This window comes from Corticium candelabrum, chromosome 5 (assembly GCF_963422355.1).
Source record: "Corticium candelabrum chromosome 5, ooCorCand1.1, whole genome shotgun sequence".
NCBI classification, from domain to species: Eukaryota; Metazoa; Porifera; class Homoscleromorpha; order Homosclerophorida; family Plakinidae; genus Corticium; species Corticium candelabrum.
In genome coordinates, this window is record NC_085089.1 from 2913451 (window position 1) to 2937393 (window position 23943).

The 23943-nt window shown below is 41.3% G+C and overlaps 5 protein-coding genes across 8 annotated transcripts; 2 read left to right on the plus strand and 3 right to left on the minus strand.

The window, feature by feature from the left end:
* Positions 1-3031: 3031 nt before the first annotated feature.
* On the plus strand, positions 3032-3890 carry LOC134179945 (dual specificity protein phosphatase 19-like). 4 transcript variants are annotated; one of them, XM_062646987.1, is made up of 4 exons: positions 3032-3139; positions 3202-3426; positions 3499-3625; positions 3695-3890. In XM_062646987.1, the coding sequence occupies exons 1-4, from the start codon at positions 3053-3055 to the stop codon at positions 3742-3744; spliced, it is 489 nt and encodes a 162-aa protein (XP_062502971.1). In that variant the 5' UTR covers positions 3032-3052; the 3' UTR covers positions 3745-3890. The 4 variants fall into 4 exon arrangements, with proteins under 4 accessions (XP_062502971.1, XP_062502969.1, XP_062502970.1 ...); XM_062646985.1 differs by having other exon boundaries at positions 3682-3878; XM_062646986.1 differs by having other exon boundaries at positions 3499-3620; positions 3695-3878.
* On the minus strand, positions 3788-7649 carry LOC134179944 (leucine-rich repeat-containing protein 73-like). The gene is made up of 3 exons (XM_062646984.1): positions 7425-7649; positions 7255-7308; positions 3788-4502 (listed from the first exon to the last, which is right to left on the minus strand). Exons 1-3 carry the CDS (start codon positions 7634-7636, stop codon positions 3944-3946), a joined length of 825 nt encoding a protein of 274 aa, XP_062502968.1. The 5' UTR covers positions 7637-7649; the 3' UTR covers positions 3788-3943.
* Positions 7650-7758: 109 nt separating this feature from the next.
* LOC134180065 (PC-esterase domain-containing protein 1A-like) lies at positions 7759-9419 on the plus strand. Its single transcript, XM_062647145.1, has 3 exons — positions 7759-7878; positions 7946-8025; positions 8099-9419. The coding sequence occupies exons 1-3, from the start codon at positions 7788-7790 to the stop codon at positions 9236-9238; spliced, it is 1311 nt and encodes a 436-aa protein (XP_062503129.1). The 5' UTR covers positions 7759-7787; the 3' UTR covers positions 9239-9419.
* A 669-nt stretch (positions 9420-10088) lies between these two features.
* On the minus strand, positions 10089-22875 carry LOC134179408 (protein YIPF4-like). The gene is made up of 5 exons (XM_062646290.1): positions 22638-22875; positions 20787-20958; positions 20647-20724; positions 12093-12209; positions 10089-10398 (listed from the first exon to the last, which is right to left on the minus strand). Exons 1-5 carry the CDS (start codon positions 22754-22756, stop codon positions 10261-10263), a joined length of 624 nt encoding a protein of 207 aa, XP_062502274.1. The 5' UTR covers positions 22757-22875; the 3' UTR covers positions 10089-10260.
* On the minus strand, positions 10525-11822 carry LOC134179407 (transcription factor Jun-like). Its single transcript, XM_062646289.1, has one exon. The coding sequence runs from the start codon at positions 11789-11791 to the stop codon at positions 10760-10762; it is 1032 nt and encodes a 343-aa protein (XP_062502273.1). The 5' UTR covers positions 11792-11822; the 3' UTR covers positions 10525-10759.
* Positions 22876-23943: the final 1068 nt, after the last annotated feature.

The window sequence follows — 23943 nt, forward strand, 5'->3', positions numbered from 1 at the left end:
ATATATATATATATATATATATATATATATATATATATATATATATATATATATATATACACTACTCTGTAAACTGAACAAATACACTGCATCACAGAGACAATATTCTAGCATTACAGTACACAATGAATCACAACACCAAGTTCATTCATTCATCTCATGTCAATTTCCAAGAGAGAGATCACCTCTGTACGTATTACATAAAGGTTGGCCAGTGCCTTTGACTAAAACAACAAACACGCAGCTGTGGATCTAAAGTTAACTGCTCTTTAGCAATTTCTTGGCAATTACTTGCTACCTGCATGCGCTGTGCCCAGTGGAGTATTTACAGAAGTCTGTCTTATTGACATTGCTTTCATCAGTAGTCTAATTAGTAAACTAGGCCAAGAGTTTGCTCAACAGCTTAAAAAGGTGCCCGCTCACGATTTACCACCCACGCATAGACACACCCATGCAAATGTGAAAACATGCCACAATTTCAAGTATAACAAAGTAGAGCAAGCGAACACCTTAGGATGCAACCACGTTCTATGACACAGAGTCTTTCTTCCTAGTGCAAAGAGAAATGGGAATCACGTTCTAGTAGTTTCGCTCCTGGTATTCGACATTTCGAAAAAGCTAACGACAAGTCTGTTAGATTCTTTATCTACACATTTACCATTTATTATCTTGAAACAGCTTGCTGTTGAATGACAAAGCACTTTATTGATTGTTTTCTTGTTGCACATGACCCGGAAATGGGTGGAAACCAGAGCATCGTACTAATGTGATGGCATCCAAAACTCAGAGCATGAAAGTAGCCATGGAGAGGTGCAAGACGCAGCGGACAATGCAGATCGTGCATCTATTGTGCATGATCGTACTAGCTTCAAAGTTCCAGACCCATTTTTGGGTCACATGCAATAACAAAAAAAAAAGATCAAGAAACCGCTTTGTCGTTCAACAGCAAACTACCTCAAACTGGTAAAAGATAAATGCGTGGATAAAGACAAGATTTCAAGTTTACGTGTGTGTGACTGTGCATGCACGTGAATTCATGAGCAAGCACCTTTAACGCACATCCAAAACACTAACCAAACTAGACCAGTGCAATCGACATAAAGCTACACCATAATTAGCATGACAGAGCAAATTTGAAATGACTCATGACAGATTTCAAATGACTGTGAATGAATTTAAATCGACAGTTCACCAGTTTAAAACGACTGTGAATGAATCTGATTTGACATGCCAATTTGAAATGACAAAGTATGAACTTGAACTGAATTTGAACTGACAAAGTACGAATTTGATCTGGAAATGGTGTAGTACAGATAAATTCTCTACATTTCTAGCTAAAAACCTGTGCAGAACAGATTTTGCAACATTGGGGTGTTACGTAACATCCAAACTACTGTATTTACATATAATGGTACTTTACTGACAAAGAGCGTGTTCACACCAGACCTAATCATGATTAGTGTAATGCCATTCTAACGCCCATAGAGAGTAGCATTACAACAGCATTAGTGGTGTTAGTGGTTGCACGTGACTTTGGCACGTGAGGTAGTATACGAGAAGAGCATGCCGCCGATGTTTCTGATGTGGTGTTGTATGTGTAAACGTTCAAATGCAGCAACAACATGGCGACATATACGGAAGCACATGCAGATGTGACTACGTTCCTGTGAAAACTTCGTGCAGTCCCTCAAGGAGTGCTAGAGAAAGCAAACAAAATGTTTCCCTCTTCAAAACCTAAAGCAATGGATTCGTCAAAACAATTCACGCAAATTGTTGCTTGATATGACGGATGAAAACGAACGATGATAATTACACTCACGTGCCCATGTGACTTACTAACTATAGTTTGTGGTGTGAAGGCGCATGCATTAATGTTGGCCTCATCATAGTTAACCTAATCATAAATAGTCCAGATGGTGGTGTGAACACGCTCAAAGTCACCACTTGTCTTGTAATTAATTAGTTTCTATGATTGGTTCTACATATAAACAGAGAAACATTGAGCTTCTCTATAATTATCAGTTTCAAACCTTATACAATTGTTAGTTGTTTCTGATTGTCTGTGAAATTTGTACTTACGAATGTCTCTTTAACACATGATGCTGACCTGCTTTGTTTCTAACAAAGCAACAAACATGGTTTCTTTTCATTCCTTCGGTCAAGCATATTTTTGCCATATTAGACATTTCTTAGTTCTGCATGGTTTCTGTTAAATAGATTTCCAGAAAGTGTTTGGATAGAATGCCGTTTGATCATTAGACAAAAATAATAACATAGAAAAAATTCGAGATCAATAAGTCAGTTGGTTTATTGCTGACTTCTTGTTTGTACATTAGGTACATCTCTTAAAATTATAGTTACAAATATCATTACAAATCAATGTCATTACGTTGCACATTTAGACAACTGTTTGAACCAATTTATGCACATCATAAAACAAATAAGTTTGCCTACCTCAAACTTGAAATACACATAATGACATTAAATTTACAGTCTCCTGCACACAAATTAGGTTTGGAGCAGTTCTAGCCAAATGGATGCCATTCTACAGCCATGAGCACCAACATTGACTCTTGAAAGTGACAATCATTTTTATTTACCTAAAATTGCGCTTAGATTATAACTGCAGTACTAATTACATACATACCTTTCCCCAAGATGGTTTCTTCTCTATTGCCCTCTGTCCATCATCTGCTGCCTTCTGAAAATTACTTAATTTGGCGTATGCAGCGCTGCGATTGCTGTAGTATACAGCATTTTCTGGTTCCAATTCCAGCGCCTTGGTATAGTTTTCTACAGCTTCTGTAAAGTTGTTAGCCTTCAAAGCAGCATTTCCCAAGTCTTTGAAATGACTGCCCTATAACCGCAGTTTGTAAACTTACGAACAGAGGCGATTCTGATAGAATAACGCGCTTACTTCCCCTGCCATTTTCTAATGATTTCCACTGCGAATCTCACGTGGAACCTTCGAGAAGATTTCACGCTTGCGCAAAGCCGTCATGAACCCTCGAGATTCCGAACAAATCACAGCGCGCTGCAAGGCCAAGTAGCAATGAGTCTTCGAGAGCAAATAGAGGGGTTCTCAGCGCGCTCTTTGCGAGCCGTGACAACAGTAATTACTACACCTGGTGGAAGGCAGGTAGACAGCAATGTCTCGCAGCGTAGGCTACAATCTCGATGAGAATTGATTGGTCTGTACAGGTCATAGAAGAGAAAGATGCTGATGGAATAACTAGAAGTCGTGATGCCGGTCGCGCCGAGTTCGCATTCTGTCCTGACCTACAGCCGGACTTCCAAATCGGTGAGCCACACCCTCACGTCTTCATCGGATCTCAAGACGTCGCACACAATTTGGAACTGCTACAAAGCGTGGGAATCACACATATATTGAATGTTGCAACAGGCATCAGCAATGCTTTTCCAGAGGTTGTCCTCATTAATAATTTTATTAATATTGTGGAACAAATTAATTAATTAAATGTAATGTGATATGTTTAGAATTTTATATACCAAAATATCGAAATTCTTGACCTCCCGGATGAAGACATATGGCCTCATTTATTAGAGAGTTTCAGCTTTATTCAGGAAGGCCTAAATGAAGGCAAAGTTCTCGTCCACTGGTGTGGTAAAATTATACTTACAACTGCATATCGAACCAAATTTCAACTCATTGATATTTAGTTTGTTTATGTAGCAATGCTGGTGTCTCACGCTCTGGTGCTCTTTTATGTGCCTATATCATGAAAGAAAGACAGTTGGCATTTATGGATGCGCTTGCAGTCGTTAGGACGGCTAGACCTTGTGTGCAGCCAAATGAAGGGTTTGTTCGGCAGCTCATACAACATGAAACAGAACTAATAACTACAAAAAATGAATAAAAACTGGATACTATCTACATTTACTACGTCATTTTCTAGTTTGCTGTTTTAAAGCACAGTTGCTGTCACACTGGTGGTTGAAGTAACGCTGTAATAGATTCCACCTTTTCAACGGAAATGTCGTTGTTTGTCAAGATCAGTTTCTCAAGCTTTGGTGGCCTCGGTTTCTTCAGTGCTGCAAGGATATGGCTGGCTCCATCATCTCCGATTCCGCATCCTTCCATGTCCACAACCCGAATCTCGGGATGAACTGATAATGCCACCGCCAAAACAGCAGCTCCTTCTGAAAGTAGATCATTGTAGTCAAGATACAACATCTCTAGTGTGGTGTTCCTGGCCAATCCTATTGCAAGTTGTGTCCAACCCAACAAAGAAATGTCAGTATTGGCGCTCAAGTTGAGTTCTCTCATACGGTGACATGGCTTAGAATCTGTCCGAGCTGCACCGACATCGTCAATAGTGCTTCTTTCCACAGTTTGTTTGCTTAGCAGCCGGGCAACGTATTGTACACAAGCATCGGTGAGGCTGCAATCTCCAAGATCAAGAAACTCGATGATTGGATGCCTTTTAAGTGCCTTCCAAAGTTTCTTGACTTGCTTCTCAGTCAGCGATGTGCCATGCAACCTGAGTCAATAAACATAGGATTTCTATTAATAGAATGTACGTTGACTCTTGTACATGCACGAATATTAGGTGATATGTCAACAGATGTAGGCTACGCAAGTAACTTTGAACTTTGAGACAGAAAGTGTTTGTGCTCTCTGTCTGAATTTAGAGGTTGCAAATTCTACTATTATAGTTTTAGTTGGTATTATCTGTCGTACACCTACATGAGTCTAAACCAAAAAATCAACGAGGACCTGCGTGTTCAAGTACACAAAAACATCTTGTGACCCCTCCAACTCTCATTGCAAATATCATTAGATCACTAACAGTTGTACTAGTTGTCACTGTTTATGATGCTATTGTACAACAAAGTCTGACACTGGATTTCAAAAATTTCAGACATTTCTGAAGTTTCATCCTCTTCTTGAAAACACACGTAACGAGCTGGTGTGTGTACCTTTTATATACAGTATCACAGAACAATGCCATCTCTGTCACTGTTATGTAAGAGCTAATGAATGTGTATTTTCTTTGTGTGCAGCTTGCACTCAAAGAATGCCTGGCTTCAATACTAGTATCACATAACAAGGTAGGATGTCCTCTCTGTCACTGTTATGGAATCCAGAATTCTGAGGGTCTGTGTTTGGAGATGTCATTTGCTGGTAACATCACATGGAAACATAGTGTAATCTGCAATGTGATTTATCAGTACAAGAGTATAACGAATATACAAAAAGTGTACCGCTACCTATACATTCCACAATACAAATCAGCAAATGCATTTTCTTCCAACCTATTACCATTTATCTGTTGTGGCCTTATTGTAATACTATAGTGACGTAGCTATGGTGGGATGAGCACAGGCCTTCCCAAGATTTTATGCAGTAACATTTGCTTAAGCCTACTGTGGTGTCAATCTTCCTGTCGCTATTTATTCATGCGTGATACAGAGTTCTTTCAACACTTAAACCCAACCTGGCAGATGTCATGAAAGGCAATGTGGTTTTGGGTTATTGAGCCAAAGAGATCCGACATTGCAAAATGATGCTGAGGTTCTCTGAGAAAATGCAAACGTGTTGATACTGCGATCGAGCTCTTGCATTCCAAATTCAATTCACTTCCAAAGTTATGCAATTAAACCATCCGTTACAAACTTAACGAGGAAACATTGTTCAGTAAAGTCACAGAAGCTGATGTTCAACTTAGCAAACAGATTTGAAGGATCTGTGTAATGTGATGGCCAATTTATTAGACCCAGAATATTGTATCTTCTTACCATTGTGTTGACTTTTGCAACGTCAACAGCGTTAATATTGTGAGTGCTCATTTTTATGCTAATACTGAGTTATACTATGATGGAGGAATGATGGTCGGAATATATTGACAGTGCTAGCAATGAAAACTTATAATATAATACCAGTAAGTGTGGTGCTGAGAATTAGCAAAGACGTCATCCTACGTTACACACACAGACTAAGAATCTTCTGAAATACAACTACCTAGTGTATACAGTGTTTCTGCTGATTGCCAAATAGCCAAATAGCCAAATAGCCAAATGCTACAAATAAAAGTCACTGGCGAGAACATAGTAATGCCTCTTCGCCTATTTGGCTAGCTGTTACAGTGTACTGTGTATGCCTTCCTCTGGATCAGATCTTGCAAGCACAGTCACTAGAGTGCGCTAACAATGGTAATTATATACATTATTACAGTGCAATGCAATGGAGCTCCAGGGACTAAAAGGCCGATCTCTCACACTTGCTCTGTTTATGTCCTGCACATGCTCTTTACGTACGGCTTCCGTAAGTGTCAAACTAGAAATAAGTACAAGTGAAGATGACAGTCATGGTTCTGAAGAAGACTGCCATAGTAAAACAGAAGCAGATCGATGGTACAGAGACCATGAGGAAGATAATGATGATGATGATGATGATGATGATGATGATGATGATGATGATGATGATGATGATGATTTATCACTGAATCAATGATGCTGAATATAGAAGGGCAAAACTTGAAGACTTTGATTTGACAGAGCTTTTAAATTTTGGTATAAAAACCAGGAAGTCTGAATCCTTGAAGTCTGGTTTGTAGACTTTTGTCTTTCCAAAGTCACATTCCATTGAGTATCACATGTGTCAGATTAGTACTGCATTCGTTGTGATCGACCATTGGGAAATGTTGCCCTACCAGGTTAAACTTGAATCAGTAGTTGTTGTCGTTGAGATTGTTATGTTTGGGCAATTTTTTCTTGGCTCTGAAATAAAGTGCTTGACTACAAACGAACAAACACCTTTAGCCAAATGGCTATAATAATCAAAAATTTCCAGCGGAAACACTGAGTGTATATAACTTATCTAAATTAATTTACCAGTAATTTGAATATACGTATACCACTAACATTTATGAAAATGGTTCACTATATGTTCACAAATACTACAATGCCCCATCTCATAACAATATATTCGTTTTCAGCACAAGATCATTAATTACTATTTGTACCCCCTCCCCGCTTTGTGGGAACATGTCTTACACCATCTCCAGTTACGTATACATATGGAGGTTACCTTAGTAGAGGTTAGATAACTATTTGGTTGTTTTCTCCAATCCCTGAATTAGATTTTAAACGTAGGTCCAGCTGTTTATTATCACCACTTACTTGCTATTACCCTAGAAGCAGTTGCTACTAGCAACACCCCACCACAAATTAATTGTTGAGCGAAGTTGTGCCTTCTGTAGTATCTAATACTATTGCACGTTCTTCACTTACATCAGATGTGTTATGGTGTGATTGGCGCGAAGAGAATTTGCCAACGCCTTCATCCTACAAAGGTAAACACCAAACTTTAGTTGTCCTACCTACTGAGTAGTACAGTGTAGTACTCCATTACGAAAAGGTGTTTACATCATTATCTCACGATATACTAAGATGCTCTATACCTGTGTGAGCTGTGGACTACGTTGATGTTAAGATTTAGATGCCGAAGAGAGCTGCTGGCAGAGACTGCACGACATATCTCTGAAAACGCTTCATCCGTCATGCTGCAGCCTCGAAGGGACAGTAGACAGGCAGAGTTACCACGGAGGCAAGCAGATATATCTGCTACTTTAGGATCTACACTTTCATCAACAAACTCCAGCGCCTCTAGCATTCCGTCGGTGCACATGAACATACGGGATGTCATTGAAGCGCAACCTACCGGTTACAGAACTTACCGTAGCCAATCGCCGACAACATCCGGGTAAGCAAAAATTTCAAATTCAATTAGGCAAATAGAACGTTTCTGTTTACTTGGAACCAGAATGAAATCAGAAGAACTGGACGACTTGTTTTACTCATACGACTGCCAATCTCTTCTAGCCGACAAGCGGGTTGTCATCATGGGAGATTCAAGTACGACTACTTGAATTTGATAAAAAGACAGCCTCGTTTTCACACTAATCGTTTTTCTTTCTTATAGTTCAACGTTCCGTCTACAAGGATTTCGTTTTACTTCTACAAGAAAACCGTTTACTCGACGAAAGCGAGTTGAGGCGCAAAGTAATAATTAATTAATTAATAATGTGTTTGATTATTAAATATTATTTGACTCAAATCTAATAATTTTACGTAGGGCGAATTTTCGCACGAGAATGACAAGCTCATTTACGGCGGAAGGAAGGAAAAGATGTCCAACTCCACGACATTCAAAGAACACCGCACCTACCGGCACACAGAAACGAGAACAGACGTTGAATTCTACTTCATCACGAGGATCTACAACGAGTACGTACTCGACCTTTTCAGTGAACTGGAGCGCACGCCCCCTGACATCCTAATAATCAATTCAGCTCTGTGGGACCTCCACCGTTATGGACGCCTTGCTGATAACAAGTACAGAGACAACATAGAAAAAGCTGCCTCTCGATTAGAGAAAATCATGACAAAAAAGGATAACGGGGCACGTCGGTTGCTTGTCTGGTCTATGAGCATGCCTGTATCATCCCAGAGTCATTCTGGATTTGTCGATAGAAACTTCGAAGGAACTGTGGGTGGAGGAGTTAATGTAGCCAACCAGGCAGCCAAGTCGGTGATGAGGCAACATGGAGCCGAAGTAATCGATTTTTTTCAACTATTTGAAGGTCAACTGCATCACCGAGTTCGGGATGGAGTTCACTGGGATGCCATTGCTCATCGACGAATAACCAACTACATCTTGTTGCTCGTCGCCAATCATTTATATGGCAGGGATCATCCTAAAAGCATTAAAGCCAAGAAGATTCTAGCAGGAAGTCCACTTAGTGACACACCTATTGCTGTACCTAGAAGGCGTCCGTGGCTTCGAAGTTTGCCTTCATCGCCATCTGCATTCCTCTTCACTCCAGCTGTTAGTGAAGTTAGTCAAGTTAGTCAAGACACAAAGGAAAACAACAAGAGTGACAAGAAAGAGGCATTGTTGTATGCATCACCCCATTTCAAGTCCACGACGACGGATCTAAGAAAGGTCTTGCAGAAGAGAAAGAGAGCAAGAAGCAGATCTCCTAGCCCTTCCTATAAGACAGATCTTAAGCGACCTCGAAGAGGCTTTGAGAGTAGTCAGAATTACTATGCCTCTTCCAAGTCACCAGCTGCCCGTGTCGTTTCCTATGTGAAAAGGGGATGGCAACGAGTCAAAGGGTTCTTCAAGCGCCATGAAATGCCAGATCGTAGAGTCGTGACATTTCAAAGGCATCAAGCAAGGCAAAGCTACTACAACAACTGGCATTACTGGTAGAACGTTAGTCAGTGACGAGTAACCCACATGACAAGTTTAATTAAAATTAGAGTCATGGGATAGCTGTTGGTTTCAATTTGTGTTTGGAACAGTACTAAGAACATCTTCAAGTTTTGATTTTGTTTATCTATATTGCCTTTAATATCTAATGATACTTCATGCAGGTCATGTGTCCAGTACACTCATGAGTATACATGGTTACCCTAAAACTGACCAGCATTACACATTGGAAACAAAAGAAATGAAAAATGGTGGTGAATGTTAGCATGAGTTAGCCTCGGCAGGACAAGACTAGCAAGAGAGAACCTGAGGACGAGGTTAAGCATGAGTTATCTTTTTCTCTAATACAATTTACTTGCCACAACTGTATTGGGCCAAATGTTCCAGTCCTGTTTTGCAACTACTATATGACGTGGTTTCTTAGACAGTCAGTTTTTAAGACCATATGAAACCACAACATCAAGAATAGGGTAGTACACAGTTTAATTACAGTAGTGACAGTGACCATCATGGTTTGCCCACCACCAGATGTTCATCATTAGGCTAGACGCTACTAATTCTTCTCGTGCTGAAACTGTTTGACCAGAAAGCCAGACAGACCCAGGGAAATAATACCCACTGCACATGCTGATATCAAAGTTTCAATTTAGTCAAGTAAACCAGTGAATCTGAGCATCCAGAAGCATAGTATATTTAGTGGTCTGGACTCTCATCACTCTAGACCTAAGGCATGTTGCTTCTTTAATTAATGGATTGGTATCAAATGTACCACAAACCTCAAGGTCTTCAGGAGGTACAGAGTGGATACTGCACCAGAGAACGAAATTGTTACAATTTTGAAGGTTGCACTTCGTTTGCATTATATTTTCTCGTCTTTTATAGTCCACTCAACTCAAACTCATAAACTTTTCATGTTGATTACTTGGATGATGGGTATCACAGCAGTATGGACTGTGGTGAAGCTGCTAATTAAATCTACTGTACACGTAACTACTTCCCACGTATCACATTTGTGCATTGTTCTACGCGCCAGTGTACAACGAGAGAAAGTATACGTACAACAGAAACACAGGATACAGTAACAGTGACGCCTTTTTACTGAGAGCTTCGTCAATCAGCAAGCTTGCAGCGCTGTACGCAGCCCAGATGACACCAACAACCTGTCCATAAAAATAGGACCATTTACCACAAAACACAACATACGGATGTCAGCGGTTAGAGTAATTTATAGTACGGATGGAATAACAGGCAGGTTCAAGCGGACAACTAACTTACACGGACAAGCGTTTACTCAATGTGTTTCTAATGAATCATGATTTACTGTTTGTCATCAATTGTTCCATCTGTATAGCCAAAACTACCACGTGGCTTTCATAATATCATCTACCAGTATGTTCTGTCTTCCCTAGTACTGAGTTAGGATGCGTATAAAATATTCCGGTCCGGCAGATGTGTTGTACGGTATTGCGTAGCTGTAGAGGCACCACCCTTGAACCAGCAGGAGTAAATGCAATGACTGCGTCATGAGCGGTTGTCGAGACCAGCTTGTTCCTTCATCACCTTACATCCGCCATTAACGTGCGCTAATACCAACTGCTTGAGCTTGAAGACGACTTGACGCAGTTTATTCACCTCGGCTTGCAGCTGACCGTTTTCTTGCTTCATCGCCTTCACTCGATCCTCAAGAACGGCCTCCTTTTCCAAACGACGCTTGCGGCACTTCGAAGCCGCCACCCGATTGCGCTCCTTCTTCCTTCTTCGCTTCAATTCCTCCTGTAGATCAGGATCGAGCGGATTGCTCGGAGGCGGGGGAGTGCCAGGAACAATCTGAAGTTGCTCTGTAAGTAGAGCCAGTCTTTGATCCACAGGCGGGTATTGTGCAGTCACTGGTTCAAACGGGTTCGTATTGGACATCACCTTGTCATTGAACTGTGGATTATAGTTAGGAAGTGAGAGTCGCAACGAGCCAACGTTGGACGGCGCACTGCTCGGCATCGAGAAAGGCACCGAATCCGTGGCGTTGACAACAGGCGCCATACGACAATGAGACGCCGCGGCGGTTGGACGCGTTGTGTGAACAGTCGGAAGCGACGTGTTGTTCGTCGTCGCGCGCACTGTCTGTGTCGTCGGTAGCGCAGCTGCGTGAGATGTCGGCCGATTTGCTAGCGCACTGAACGTCGTCGTCGTCGTGTTCGTGTTGCGGTCGTCGGGACCGTTCTCCTGCTGCCGTATGCGAAGCAGAGCGTCGACGAACCCCTTGGCGTATTCCTCCTGCTCCAACGTGGCGATGCCCGGTTTCAGTATATGAGTCGGAGTGGGTGTGGTGCAGCTCGTCGACAGAACGAGAGTGCTGGCTGTGATGAAGCTTTCCAGATCCGGTGTCGTCAGTGCGAGAGGCGACAACAGCTGAGGATCGACGGCTGTCGTTGCGGGATGTCTGGCGACGGGGCCAGAGAGAAGAGGCAGTTTCAAGTTTTCTCGGCTGTTCGAACTATGCAGCTGATGCCGATCGTCGTCGTACATGCTTCGCTCACCGTCAAACATTGCGCTCATGAGATGATGTAACCGCCTAAACAGTTTTCACTGAATGTCTGCCAAGAGCCGCGTGTAACGCATCTAAAAAGGGGTGACCTCAGCGACACAATTGCACCCTGACGTCATCCGAACAGGTTCTGATTGGTTAGTCATGGGGCGTGGGTCATATCAAATAATTGCGGCAAGCGTTACACATGCGCAGTCACGGTTATACGCCCATTTCCTAGAACTGTGACGTCTACCTACGTTTAGCGATATCAGATAACGAATACCTGGTAATTCCCAGCGTAACTGCGCGTGCCAACGGATACACACCTACCTTCAAAGTGAAGCTGCAAACGGGTGGAAAGTGCGTTGCCAACGGCAGAACGGCAGCAATAACAATGAGTGGCAAAACAGAGTATCCGATAACTCCAAGGCACTGCGTGTAGGAAACCTAATACAACCAACACAGAATTATTAGCAACAAGTATCCATGAGAACAGAACAACAACAGACTGATTAGGGAGGAAATGCGTCACGCCCGACCGACGCCCCTTGTCACTGTCAGACACCAGGACTCTGTGCGTAACTGGAAGTTCACTGCAAGTTCACTGCAGATGCAGACAATTTTCCTAGGCGTCAGTCTACGGTTTGAACGAGTAAGATCACTGCTACGGGTCGCATGTTGGTACTGGAAAGACGACCTTTCAGGTGCTTCTTGTTAGTTAGAATTTATATAACGAAAGATATGACCGTGCACAGGGCAGTCCTGCTTGCCATTCAGAATTCAGAATCCATACAGTTGGCAGCCCTAGTAGGACGCATCAAGACAGGAGTCAGACCACTCGTCCATGCATCCATAAAAGCGGGTTCTGACGTAATCGGCTAGTTTGTAGACCTCTTGGTTAGCTAATTAATCGTGTTTTGGTATCCGAGAATGATCCAGTTCCCAATGTAATAATGAGGGGTAGCGACTCCCTAATTTGCTAATTGCTAGCAGAACCCACCAAAATGAACAGCCTGTCACAGATGAAAGCTGTCACTTTTAGAACGCTTCGGAACCGTTTACTTCAGAACTCTGCGGTATCAGCGAATCATCTAGAAAGCGCTGGAAATTCCTATGTAAGCGTGGTTTAGGGGATTAGAGCCCGTATGTACAGCAAAAGTAAACTGAACTCTACCAAGGAAGACCAATTCCTAAGCACTCTTCAAAGTAAGGATTGTGAAACGTATGTCGGAGAGTTACCATATATTTACTGAAGCAAACTGTTGTATCGAAACACTACTAGTAGTACGTGCTTGTTTTATATTAGTATGACCAAAGTTTATATGAGATTACTAGAGAAGATTATAGCGCAGAGATATTAGCGCTGGATGGGATGTTTATGGTTTCCTGTGGTGGAGTTTGGTACCATCTTGTGTCATTGAGTCATCCTTATTGGAACAAATTGCTAATTTAATTAATTGGCTGTAGGTACATGTACGTGTATGATCCACCGTGACAGGCTAAGATATTCCTAGCTGGCAACTCTGAGATATCCAGGAAGGTTGTTCTATCTTCAGTCTAACACCTGTACCAAGGGTGGGTGCCTGTGTACTATCAAACAACAAAACAACACAAGAACCTGTCCCCATAAAACTGAAACTGTAGATAGCCTATGATGACTGTAGGCAGGTAGGTGGCCCACCTACATATGAGCACTGGAAGCTCCGTGTTTAGGAACAGCTGTTGCAGTCACACAGCAAAGGACAAAATCATAACTAACAATAATTGCTTTCCTGTGTTTAGTTCTTTGTTCTACAAACAAGTCATGAAAACCACATCCCTAAATTACACACCTGCATGGTCTACTGTATAAGGATTCAGTGGACACAACAGTCTCCTACTGTATTACTAAGGTGTAGCAATTAAGGGTAAGTTCCATGCCAACAGTACTGCACTGATCTTTACCAACCATTCACCATAGTTTGCAGCTGCTTCATATGCATTGTTGGGTAGAAAGAAACACTATATGCACTCATCGCACTAGAGGCAGTTGAATCTGCATGTGTAAATCAGTTTGCTTCTCACATTTACCTTACAAGGAGAGGAGAGTGAAGATTTATAGTAAGCATTTTAATGTCTTCAAATAGCAGGAAGTTTGTTTGGTTGTCATTTCCTTGCCTACGAAATCATAATGCCAGATGTTTTAGTAGTAGCCAGTTGGCCAGTCCTGTCAACATCAAGATCTCCACTCTAGTTTTAGTTCTGATTAAACATCCAAAGTACTAGCCTCGAACTTCCAGACCAGAGAGCTCGCGAAGCGCGAGAACTCTAGTCTGGACCAAGTCGATACTAAAATGATTTCAGAAATAGCCTTCTAAGCCAATCAGCTCCTTATAGCCGGAATGTCGGTTGTAAATTCTGATTGGTTTAGCAGTAATTGGTTATGCTAGCGCTGATAGAGTGTGTGAAACCCGTGTGGGTGGCTAAGTACACGCCAGAGCCATGATGAAGACTCTGGTACACGCACACATCTTACTTTTAGTTTCAGCTTCAGTTCTTCGATATTTCAAGCTTGCGGTGACAGGACATGCACAACAACATCGCTAGACCATCGCCTTTGACAACTGGTCGAGTGGTAGTCTCGCCAGTCTAGCGGTTAGACTAGCTAGCGGTCTGCCGAAGAATCAAAGAGTCGTGGTTTCATGCCGTCTACCAAGATATCGCCGCAAACACAGCAGACATCTTCTTTTGTTCGTGAGATCTCATGGCATTTACAAATGATATGTTGATCTAGGTAAAACGATCCTACGCTGTTAGACTACCATTTAGCATCGCTTTTGATAAATACTTCCGAAATCATTTTAGTATCGACTTGGTCCAGACTACTCGTGCTCTCTGGCCTGGAAATTCGAGGCTACCAAAGTACATGCGTGGGCAGGGAAGTAAATGACAATTTCTGCATAAAATATACTGACAAACTCATTTGGTTTCTAGAATAGTTGCCGATAACTGCCTACTGTCAAGGAAGCGTGCTCTTGTAAGCTCTCATCAATGATACGACTGATAAAAAGAACTGATAAAAATAGGAATGAGCAGAGTGGGGAATGGGAAAGAGTAACTAGAGTGAGAGAATAACCCTAAAATTTACCTGGTCTTCGCTCTATTTGCCAGGCCAAGAGTTAGGTTAAAGGACTGTATACGCATTATCAGAAACGACAGATACTATTAAAGGCAGCATGTCAAACACAAATCAAAGCTCCCTCCAACACTTATGGTGACTGCCTAGAGGATCACCACTTGCTCGTTGGATTCTAGAAACCACAAAACACTTGACAAAAGTCACACGTTATTTTTCTAATGTCTCACAGAGACTAGCCTTAGGTAATCAGTCCTGTAGAGAATATACAATCAGTGTTCTTCCTACAATACATTGCATGCATCCCTGGACGCAAGCCGGAAGGTTGGGATGCAAGTAGGGCGGCCTGTTGCTGCATGGATTTCTAGATACAGTCCATGTTGGGCAATGCGTAATATTATACACAAGAGTGGGTGCCCAGATGGCCCAGTACAATACATTATAAGTCGCTGTTGCTGATAAGACTGCTTTACAATCCAGTCCAGACTACTGTAATCAAGATTTCACAGAATATACCTTCAAGGACTGCATTGCAAAGGCCTAGGTCAGCTCACTAACGCTTAGCAACCGTTTGTGTCTACCTGATGAGCCGACAACCACGTGAAATATAGTAGACTCGACCCAGTCTCTCTCCGCCCTCCGGAAAGTCAATCCTCGCCATAGAAAAGATTATCCGATAAGATGTGAGATGTTACCTAAGTACAGTTTGTCACGCTGACTGCTTTTATTAATTTCATACTACTGTTATTTTCATAACTTCACGCACCTGATGAGAACCAACATAGGAATGAGATTGTCTGGATACCCTTCGCTTAGTTGGAAACGTCCGATTTCCAACTGTTACATTCCGCTCTGGTACTACATTTCCTCAGCTAGCAGTGATCGTTACTAAAACTTTTTAAAAGTGAGTTACGATTGCATAAAATTTAAAATTGATTGACAATTGCTAATAAATATTGCACTATGAGTATAGAACACGGTGTCAGGTATACTCTTCTATCTCTTGCACAGAAGTAGCCGGTAGCCTAGCAAAACCCTGATACAAAAAACTACCTTGGCCTGGCCTGAAACAAAACATTTACTTTGCTAGCCCTATGATAACATTCATGTAGGCTACAATCTTACTTGCTACTTTCTACGATCAGTGTTTCTACTAAAGCTCCGTTTACATGACGTTATGGGATCCGGGCCGAACCCAGAACCGCGTGTTTACATGACAATTATTCAGGCCGAGGTGGGCCTAAGGCTCACAGGCACGGCTCACTTTCAGATGTCGGCCCTGATCATGATATAGCTCCACCCATCAGTGACTAGCGTGCATGGTCTTAACTAGTTAATCATGGCAGAATATCGTGAACTCATCTCACATGCTTTTCAAGTAAATTTAGTCATGCCATCGAGCTGGTTTTGCAATCTGAGTGCCATCACCTCTTCGTAAGTTCATAGTACGCTTCTGTACAGACCATGTGATTAACTCACACTTCAGACCCTGCGCATCTAGCTGAGATGCTGATGGTGGCTATGGACGTGTGAACATAAAATGGGACCGGGTCCGGGACTACAAGCCTGGGTTGAGCCTGGGACACAATTTAGAAGGCCTCGTGTAAACGTGGCTTAATTAAGTCATTCATTTGAGCAAGGTGGACCACCCTGGTCTGTCTTTAGGTGTAGTCCAATAACGGTACATACCTGTGCAAAACACATGGTGCAGCTAGTAATTCTCCCTTGCAGACACAAGGATAAACAGTTTACTACAAGCAAATATCATAATTTTACTCAACATCCATATATCACTGTCTTTGTTCGCTCAGTTAAGCAAACAAATTTCTTCGTTTGACAAGCACCAGTCTACAGCAGCTGAAGAATGATTATGAGCGCAAGATGCTAACAGTGAGTCAGCGTCAGTAAGTACAAAGAACCGCAAGCATCAGGATATAGGATTTTTACTACACACAGCGTACAGGAGCTTTCAGTGGCTTTCCTATGCTTCTTATGAACAAGAATGTAAAGTTGTATCTGGACATCAACCTATATTCATTCCTACATACTAGTAATAAAGTGTATTGTATGTAACATATATACATGTTTTACTGGTGTATGATATGTCTAAGCTGGGGTAACTCAGCTGGGGTAACTCAGCTGGGGTAACTCAGCTGAAAATTGACTCATGTTAATAGACCCTGCACTCTAGGAACCCCTGTAGCTTCAAATGGTGGAAAGATTCTTGTCTTGTTTCAACATTTCTTAGGAAATGTATTATCTCTCTATACTGTGACAGCTAGATGGATGTAGTGACAAATTAGCATTATCACTTGTAATCATCTAGTAGATCTAAAGGAGAGTATAAGCTTCAACAAACCTCACACACTTCATTAACTGAAATCACTTCACAGACTAAAATTTGAACAAGGAGTTCTCGTTGACAGCTCGGTGTTGTTCTGTTCTACTATTGTATTACTTACTAGTATTTATAGATTTGTACCTTTAGATTCTATTTTGTAAATGATTTTCTACAAATGAAATTAACAAAACTAACAGGTTTTTGCTGTGCCCTTTAGAGCTCTAAGGTTTCGTGATGAAGTCCACAGAGAAAAAAGACGGTAGAAACGCTTAGTAATGGTTCAGCATGATCTCAACCAGTCATCGTGTGATACCTTCTACAGATTGAGCTCTTGACCCCAAATACACAAGCGTGTGCATGTGCATGTGTGTGTGTGTGTGTGTGTGTGTGTGTGTGTGTGTGTGTGTGTGTGTGTGTGTGTGTGTGTGTGTGTGTGTGTGTGTGTGTGTGTGTGTGGTGCTGTAGCTCAACTGGCTAGAGAGTGCATTTGGAGAATGGAAACATCTGGGGTACAAGTTCAAGTCACAGTGATGGCGAGCTATGGCATAATTTCCTTAAGCAAGAAACTTACACACAATTGCATCTTTCGACTCAGGAGTATATATGAGTACCTGGTCTTTGACTGGGGTGGACAAGACCGCTGGCTTGGCAGTAACATCATGCAGCAGACGGGTACGAGTGAGCCTTGGTGTTCAGTCCCAGAGCTGCGCCATAGTCAATGCCCCTAGATGACTCTGGCCAAGCTCCAGGTGGATTGCAGCGCTGGCCCTTAATTAAGCCTCCACGTAGCACATGGAGGCCCTGTCTCTAGAGGCAGGGAGAGCTATGTCTTTACTGACCCTATGGTCGATATTAAACGACATGGAAGGCTTAACATTTGTCCATTTTATGTGCGTGCGCGTGTGTTTACCATCATAACATGTAAACTAAATGCTGAGAAGCAAGATTAGCAATGCTCTGATGCATTAATTTCCACTCAAAAGATTGGCAAGAAACTTTTTCTTCTGTACGGTACAAATAGAGTAAATCTTTGGCTGTATGACACTATAGGAAAGAGTCAAGTGTGCACCAGAAGAGGTAACATTACTCTTATCATAAAATAAACAATGCTTGCTTGGAACTGAGTGGTGTTCTGCTGTTAAAATTACAAAGACGTCTGACCATAATTAGTGTGCTAATGCTGAAGTGTTTCAGGGTAACTCATTGCTTCTGGAATACCAAATTACCTATAGCTTACCAAATGAAAAACAAAGAAACTAAATGGTAAACAATTAAAATATAATAGTAAACAAATTCAGTAGAATATTTTCATGCGAATAGCAGCTACATACTGTAAATCCAGAAATTTTTGTACTCATGAAATTTTAGTTATTATTGTACAGATACCTGGTTGTACGAAAATAACATGAATACTAAAATCTATAAATAGATGCACTTCAATTCGGCTACAGTACAGTACAGATGTCCCATATTAAAATAACATGTAATGTTTATGAACTACTTCATAAGCAGAAAGAACTGTACCAAAATTTATGAGTATGAAAATTTCTGGATTTACATTTAAGTTGCGTGCCATAATTCATCAGTTAAAATGTTTCAAAAGCATACTCACAAAACCAAAAAAGGTTCAATTACACATATCCAATTCATCACAAGGTAAATAAACAGTGCCGTTGTGCTCAAACACTCGTTCAAAAGATTTAGAATCAACTCCGAGTGTGAATGGGTAAGAATTTCTAATTCCTGCTTGGGAGAGAATAATGTAGCTAGAGTCTAAAGTGTAATAATTACATCAAACATTGATTTGAACAGTGCTTTTCACTGACATTGTTTACATTTTGCAGTACAAGTTCTAGTACAAATACATGGCAAGTCAGATGTTGCAATATTCAATCTGTATATGCAATATTAGACAAATGTATTCAAAAAGAACTTGATATATGCAAAGATTCCTTGCTCAAAATGATGATATTTAACAAATAGAAAATATAGACTAATTTTTTTGCAACAGCTGCTGTTCTATAAAATTAGACACGGCTGAATGACCTCACACTTAGCTATGTCATGGACATTACACTGTGGTATCATCTAGTGACAGTATCTTCTTGTGAAAAAATTATAGTTAATTGACAGCCACACACTGGCCATGGGACGCTTAGATACACATATAGGACTATAAAAGTGCCCTGGCCACGTAAGGTGCACTAGGGTATTTAGTCCAAATGACTGCTCTGGAGCTGTTCTTGGGCAGACGGTGATTACACAGGTCAAGACTATAAATTAGACACCAAAAAGCTGATGTACGTGTTATTAAATCTCATGTATTTTCAACAACACAAAAAACCACCTCAATGAGCAAAGTACCACACAGTTCTTAACAGCAAATAAACAGATAATTGCTGCTCTGTCTGAGGTGTCCAAAATGTAATTCACTTGGAATGGGTTGTGCTATCACTGTCAGATGTCAAGTGTGAACTTAATAAACTCACTGGTGGGTACACTACTACACAACACAAGAACATGCAAATGTTACATTTTTTACTTACAAAAATTTGTAGATTTAGTGTATGATGGACTATACACTTGTCGGCTAGGGAAAATTTAGTTGCCATTGGCAAATTTGCAACCATTGTTTGAACACTTGCAAGAGCAGCCCATTCCTCTGCAAGTGAAATGTCAGCAGTGCCTGCAATACCTTCACTGGGAGTGATCAAAAGCGCCACAAATGTATCATGAAAAGAGCAAAGCCTATTAACCAACAACAGGAAGCAATTCAATGCCTTTCCTGCAAAAGATGGTTTTGAAGCAAGAGAGGACTGACTGTTCATGAGTGTACTGTTCGATAGTGAGAGTTTTTCTCTTTTATACCTTGTTGTCCTGTTTCTAAGGGTAGCGTAACACTGTGTGTGTGTGTGTGTGTGTGTGTGTGTGTGTGTGTGTGTGTGTGTGTGTGTGCGCGCGCGCGTGCATGCTGTGTGTGCGCGTGTGTGTGAAATGATAAAAAGTAATGGTAAACGGTTAGGAGGTGCCTAATACAGGTGACCCCAGCCCTACGGCTGGCCTCCTGTGCACTACTCAGCAATCTCTAGGCCTGTCCTAGAAATCTCCTAGAGCTGGGCCAAGTACTCACAGGAGCACCGGTTCGTCACGTCAACTGACGTGTGGGCACCCAAAGTCCCGTCAGATCCTCAACAGCTGATTGTAAAATTACAGTCAGTGCCACTACCGTCCCCAGTCAAAGACCACGTGCTCAGTTCTACTCATGACTCAAGAGAAACAACTGTGTATAAGTTCCTTGTGTAAGGGAATTCACGCGTCCTCAACCCAAACTTAAAACTTGTGATCCAAAGTTCGTAAATGTTTACACTTACTTAGATGACTATTCTATGATTGAGCTACAAATGCCACAATAACAAGTACATACTCACCTCTCCACCAAGAACTCTAGCAAGTAAGAAAATGATGAATGAACCAACAAACCAAATAGTAACAATCCATGACACAACCTGAAAAACCAGTATGATATTAATGTTTCTATGAGTATAAACTACCAAGCAGTTACAGCAACCTTGAACTGGCCATACAGAGACACAACAGCATATAATAACACAACCAGTAGTGGACCCCAAAAGTCAGGTCTGTCCTTGACAACTGCTCGCTTAAATCCCAAGAACCGCATTGGGAACATGATGCAGCGAAGCTTATAGAATATATCTTTTATGTCAATATCAAGTTCTTCCCTACACATACATAACAAGTCTCAAGAGTTATGTACTGGTACTTCTACAAATTATTATTAGATTATTATTGACACCCCTTAAAATCAAGCTAAAACAAAGACGCCTGCATGTGAAATTATCTATAAAATAAGGAATGCAATGTGCATCTAAGAACAATGCCACAGAACAAGATGACCGGATGACACAAGCAGTTGCAGTGGAATGCCAGAAATCCAGAAAACTGGATCTACTGCCTCAATGCACATCCATGGTTCATGTAGTGCTTTTAAGGTGGCACTTAATTAATAATTACTCGCCTGTACACAGCCAGTCATTGAACACATAGAGCATATTTTGTAAGAATATCAGCATCACCAGATACCCTAACCCATTCTGCAAAGGCAAGCGGATCCGTTTGGTCCACAACCACTCATTTGCCAGGAAAACCCAGCTTATGTCACTGCTAGCCCCATATCTCAGGGCTGTTCCCCTATCTAGCTGCCACCTGGAGACATGCTGGATGGCAGGTGGAAACTGCACACCATATTAGATTATTACAAGCACTCAAACAACATTACTTTTGATGTAAATTTAATTTAGTCTAATAAATACAGACTATGACAATAGAATAAAGGACAAGTTAGTTTGCATATCAACATTAATGAAACATGCTAGTGTTCTTCCTATTCTTTAAAGTCTAAAGCATAATATGTATATTTGCAACAGTTATCAAATAAAATTAGTCAATGTGTACAACACATTCTGATTGCTAATTAATTAACTTACTTCTACAAGAAAGATAACCACCATTTCAAAGGTCTCAAATTTTCTCAATGATTTTACAAGTCACCAAAATTAATTTCAAGCAGCCAATTGTTGATTGATAGAATACACTCCACTGACTACCACACTAATTTGACAAGTCCATACTACTGTACTGTACACATGTCGTGTACTCTCGCGTAGCCAGCCTCTTCCCCGCTGTGTCATACTTCCTTTTTGTCCGGAAGTATGACACCAAGGAGAAAGGAATGGCTCTGCGAGACTACATGTAGTGTTATATGAGGTAGTACACTGAAAGAAGAAAATTGTCTGAGAATAAAGTTGTGCAATTTCAGGGAACATCACTATTAGCATGGAATTACTTTGTGTAATAACAAGTCCTCTCTGTCCACCTCTCCATTGGACAGTTATGTCACTGGTAGAGACTGCCAGGAGCAGATATCACATGGGTACACTAAAAACACTTCCCTGTCCTGTGAATTAAGATTTGCACTCAAAATAGTCTAAGAAGACGAAGCAAACACACTAGCTGACACATGCATCATCTGGGTTATGAGCCAGTGCATGTTAAGCACGAGGCTAGTGCGTGTTTTGGTACTGAGCATGCGCAAGGGAAAACTTATGTGTGGAATTCAATTGCATAAAATCGCACAAATTCCGTCCCCCACACACAACTTTCTTCTTTCTTTGTTCTTATTTCAGGGTATGTCTCAAACATCTATCTATACTATAATACTTTTCTACCCTACATGCATTTCAGAGTAATTTAAATTTGTTAGTCATTCAATTTTTTCCTAAACATTACATGTAGAGAGTTCAACATACGCACTAACTACCTAGATTAATACTGTCTGTCAGTTCGACTGTTCAAAACTACAAGAAACTGCAAAATAAACAAACATAAACAACAAACTTACAGCAAAGGTTTATCTTCGTCATCGGTACTTTCGTCTATTTCCAACAACCATCCAAAGCCTTTTCCTCTTAAAAACTGTGCGGTCCTACTTGAAGGTTCCACTTCATCTACTGATTTCATGTGACCTTCCAGAGTAGGATTAGATGACAGACCAAACTGATCCTGTCCGTCCGTTTCAGAACTGACATCTACAGCACTAGACGCGGAAACGACAATGGAAGCAGGTTGCAAGTCATCCATTGAACTGTCCCGGATATGTGCACCTTGCTGTTCCAGACCGCTTTCTAGTGGTGTGCGACGCAACTCACACCAAGTGTGGTTTGTTCCACGTCTGGGCGTTTTTCAGGGTTTGAAACCTAACAACGGTTGGTCGAAGACACGTCGGAGCTGCTCGAGAACCTGTCCTTAGCTAAGCATACAAATACTAAGCTGTTCTCGACGGTAAAATTGGAGTCTAGGTTAATTAATTGTTGGAAACACCTGGGTCATATTATGTGTTCTGATATGGGATAAAAAGTGATGTTGAATTCAAGACACTGCTGTTTATCATGTCGATCCATTGAACTTGCGATGAGCAAATTACATACCTATGGTACACAAATTGACGATTAAGTATTTAATTTCAAGAACAACCCAATTTGTGCTGGCTGCTGCCTTGGGTTCCAGATTACAGTGTCACATGTAGACACATCAACATGTAGACACTACTAGAAGCTTGTGTTATAGGCTCTACTGCTTCACTGCAAATAAATATTGGTCGCTTAGCAGTTGGTGAGTTTAGGCTGTAGAAAATCAACTTGATAATGTACAAAGACTGCACGTGAAAACATGAGACACTGTTCCAAAAGCAAGCATAGAAATCAATGTTTGTTCATAATCTTGAAAATACACTATAGTAATAACAGGGTCTATATTTGACTTAAACCTCACCAACAAACTCCATCCAACTGACATTTCAATGTTCTCTTGAAATGTGGAGCAAGTAAGACATAGCTAGTAGGCGGAACTTGCGAAAACTCTTTCCAGAACTCCTAAATTTGCTCATCAGGATAGTGTTTCGTTGTGTTTCTCACTTTTTGCAATGCTGGTTCTGTAGAATAGACCAAGTTCAACGTTTGTGCCAGTAGATTTACAGCCATGGCCAAATGCGGCCCCCGGGGCCGCATGCGGCCCCCAGCAAGTTTTGCGCGGCCCCTCAGCCAGCTTCCCCAGGGTTTAACTTTATACGATCATGGCACCTTGGCAAGTTGCGCACTTACGCTATCTACGGTCGAAGCAGAAATGGAAATTCGAGGCTAGCCGGGACC

What these genes read in the sequence shown, in the direction of transcription:
- LOC134179407 (XM_062646289.1), bottom strand. Translation starts at nt 11,791, where the DNA reads ATGAGCGCAATGTTTGACGGTGAGCGAAGCATGTACGACGACGATCGG.
- LOC134179945 (XM_062646985.1), top strand. Translation starts at nt 3,053, where the DNA reads ATGAGTCTTCGAGAGCAAATAGAGGGGTTCTCAGCGCGCTCTTTGCGA. An exon ending in CTACACCTGGTGGAAGGCAG is followed by an intron (nt 3,140 to 3,201) that starts GTAGACAGCAAT and finishes TGGTCTGTACAG; the next exon opens with GTCATAGAAGAGAAAGATGC. An exon ending in TCAGCAATGCTTTTCCAGAG is followed by an intron (nt 3,427 to 3,498) that starts GTTGTCCTCATT and finishes TGATATGTTTAG; the next exon opens with AATTTTATATACCAAAATAT.
- LOC134179944 (XM_062646984.1), bottom strand. Translation starts at nt 7,636, where the DNA reads ATGCTAGAGGCGCTGGAGTTTGTTGATGAAAGTGTAGATCCTAAAGTA. An exon ending in GTAGTCCACAGCTCACACAG is followed by an intron (nt 7,309 to 7,424) that starts GTATAGAGCATC and finishes TTACCTTTGTAG; the next exon opens with GATGAAGGCGTTGGCAAATT. An exon ending in CACACCATAACACATCTGAT is followed by an intron (nt 4,503 to 7,254) that starts GTAAGTGAAGAA and finishes TTATTGACTCAG; the next exon opens with GTTGCATGGCACATCGCTGA.
- LOC134179408 (XM_062646290.1), bottom strand. Translation starts at nt 22,756, where the DNA reads ATGAAATCAGTAGATGAAGTGGAACCTTCAAGTAGGACCGCACAGTTT. An exon ending in CTAGAGTTCTTGGTGGAGAG is followed by an intron (nt 12,210 to 20,646) that starts GTGAGTATGTAC and finishes TGGTTGTATTAG; the next exon opens with GTTTCCTACACGCAGTGCCT. An exon ending in TTTGCAGCTTCACTTTGAAG is followed by an intron (nt 10,399 to 12,092) that starts GTAGGTGTGTAT and finishes TTTTATGGACAG; the next exon opens with GTTGTTGGTGTCATCTGGGC.
- LOC134180065 (XM_062647145.1), top strand. Translation starts at nt 7,788, where the DNA reads ATGAAATCAGAAGAACTGGACGACTTGTTTTACTCATACGACTGCCAA. An exon ending in TGTCATCATGGGAGATTCAA is followed by an intron (nt 7,879 to 7,945) that starts GTACGACTACTT and finishes TCTTTCTTATAG; the next exon opens with TTCAACGTTCCGTCTACAAG. An exon ending in AAAGCGAGTTGAGGCGCAAA is followed by an intron (nt 8,026 to 8,098) that starts GTAATAATTAAT and finishes AATTTTACGTAG; the next exon opens with GGCGAATTTTCGCACGAGAA.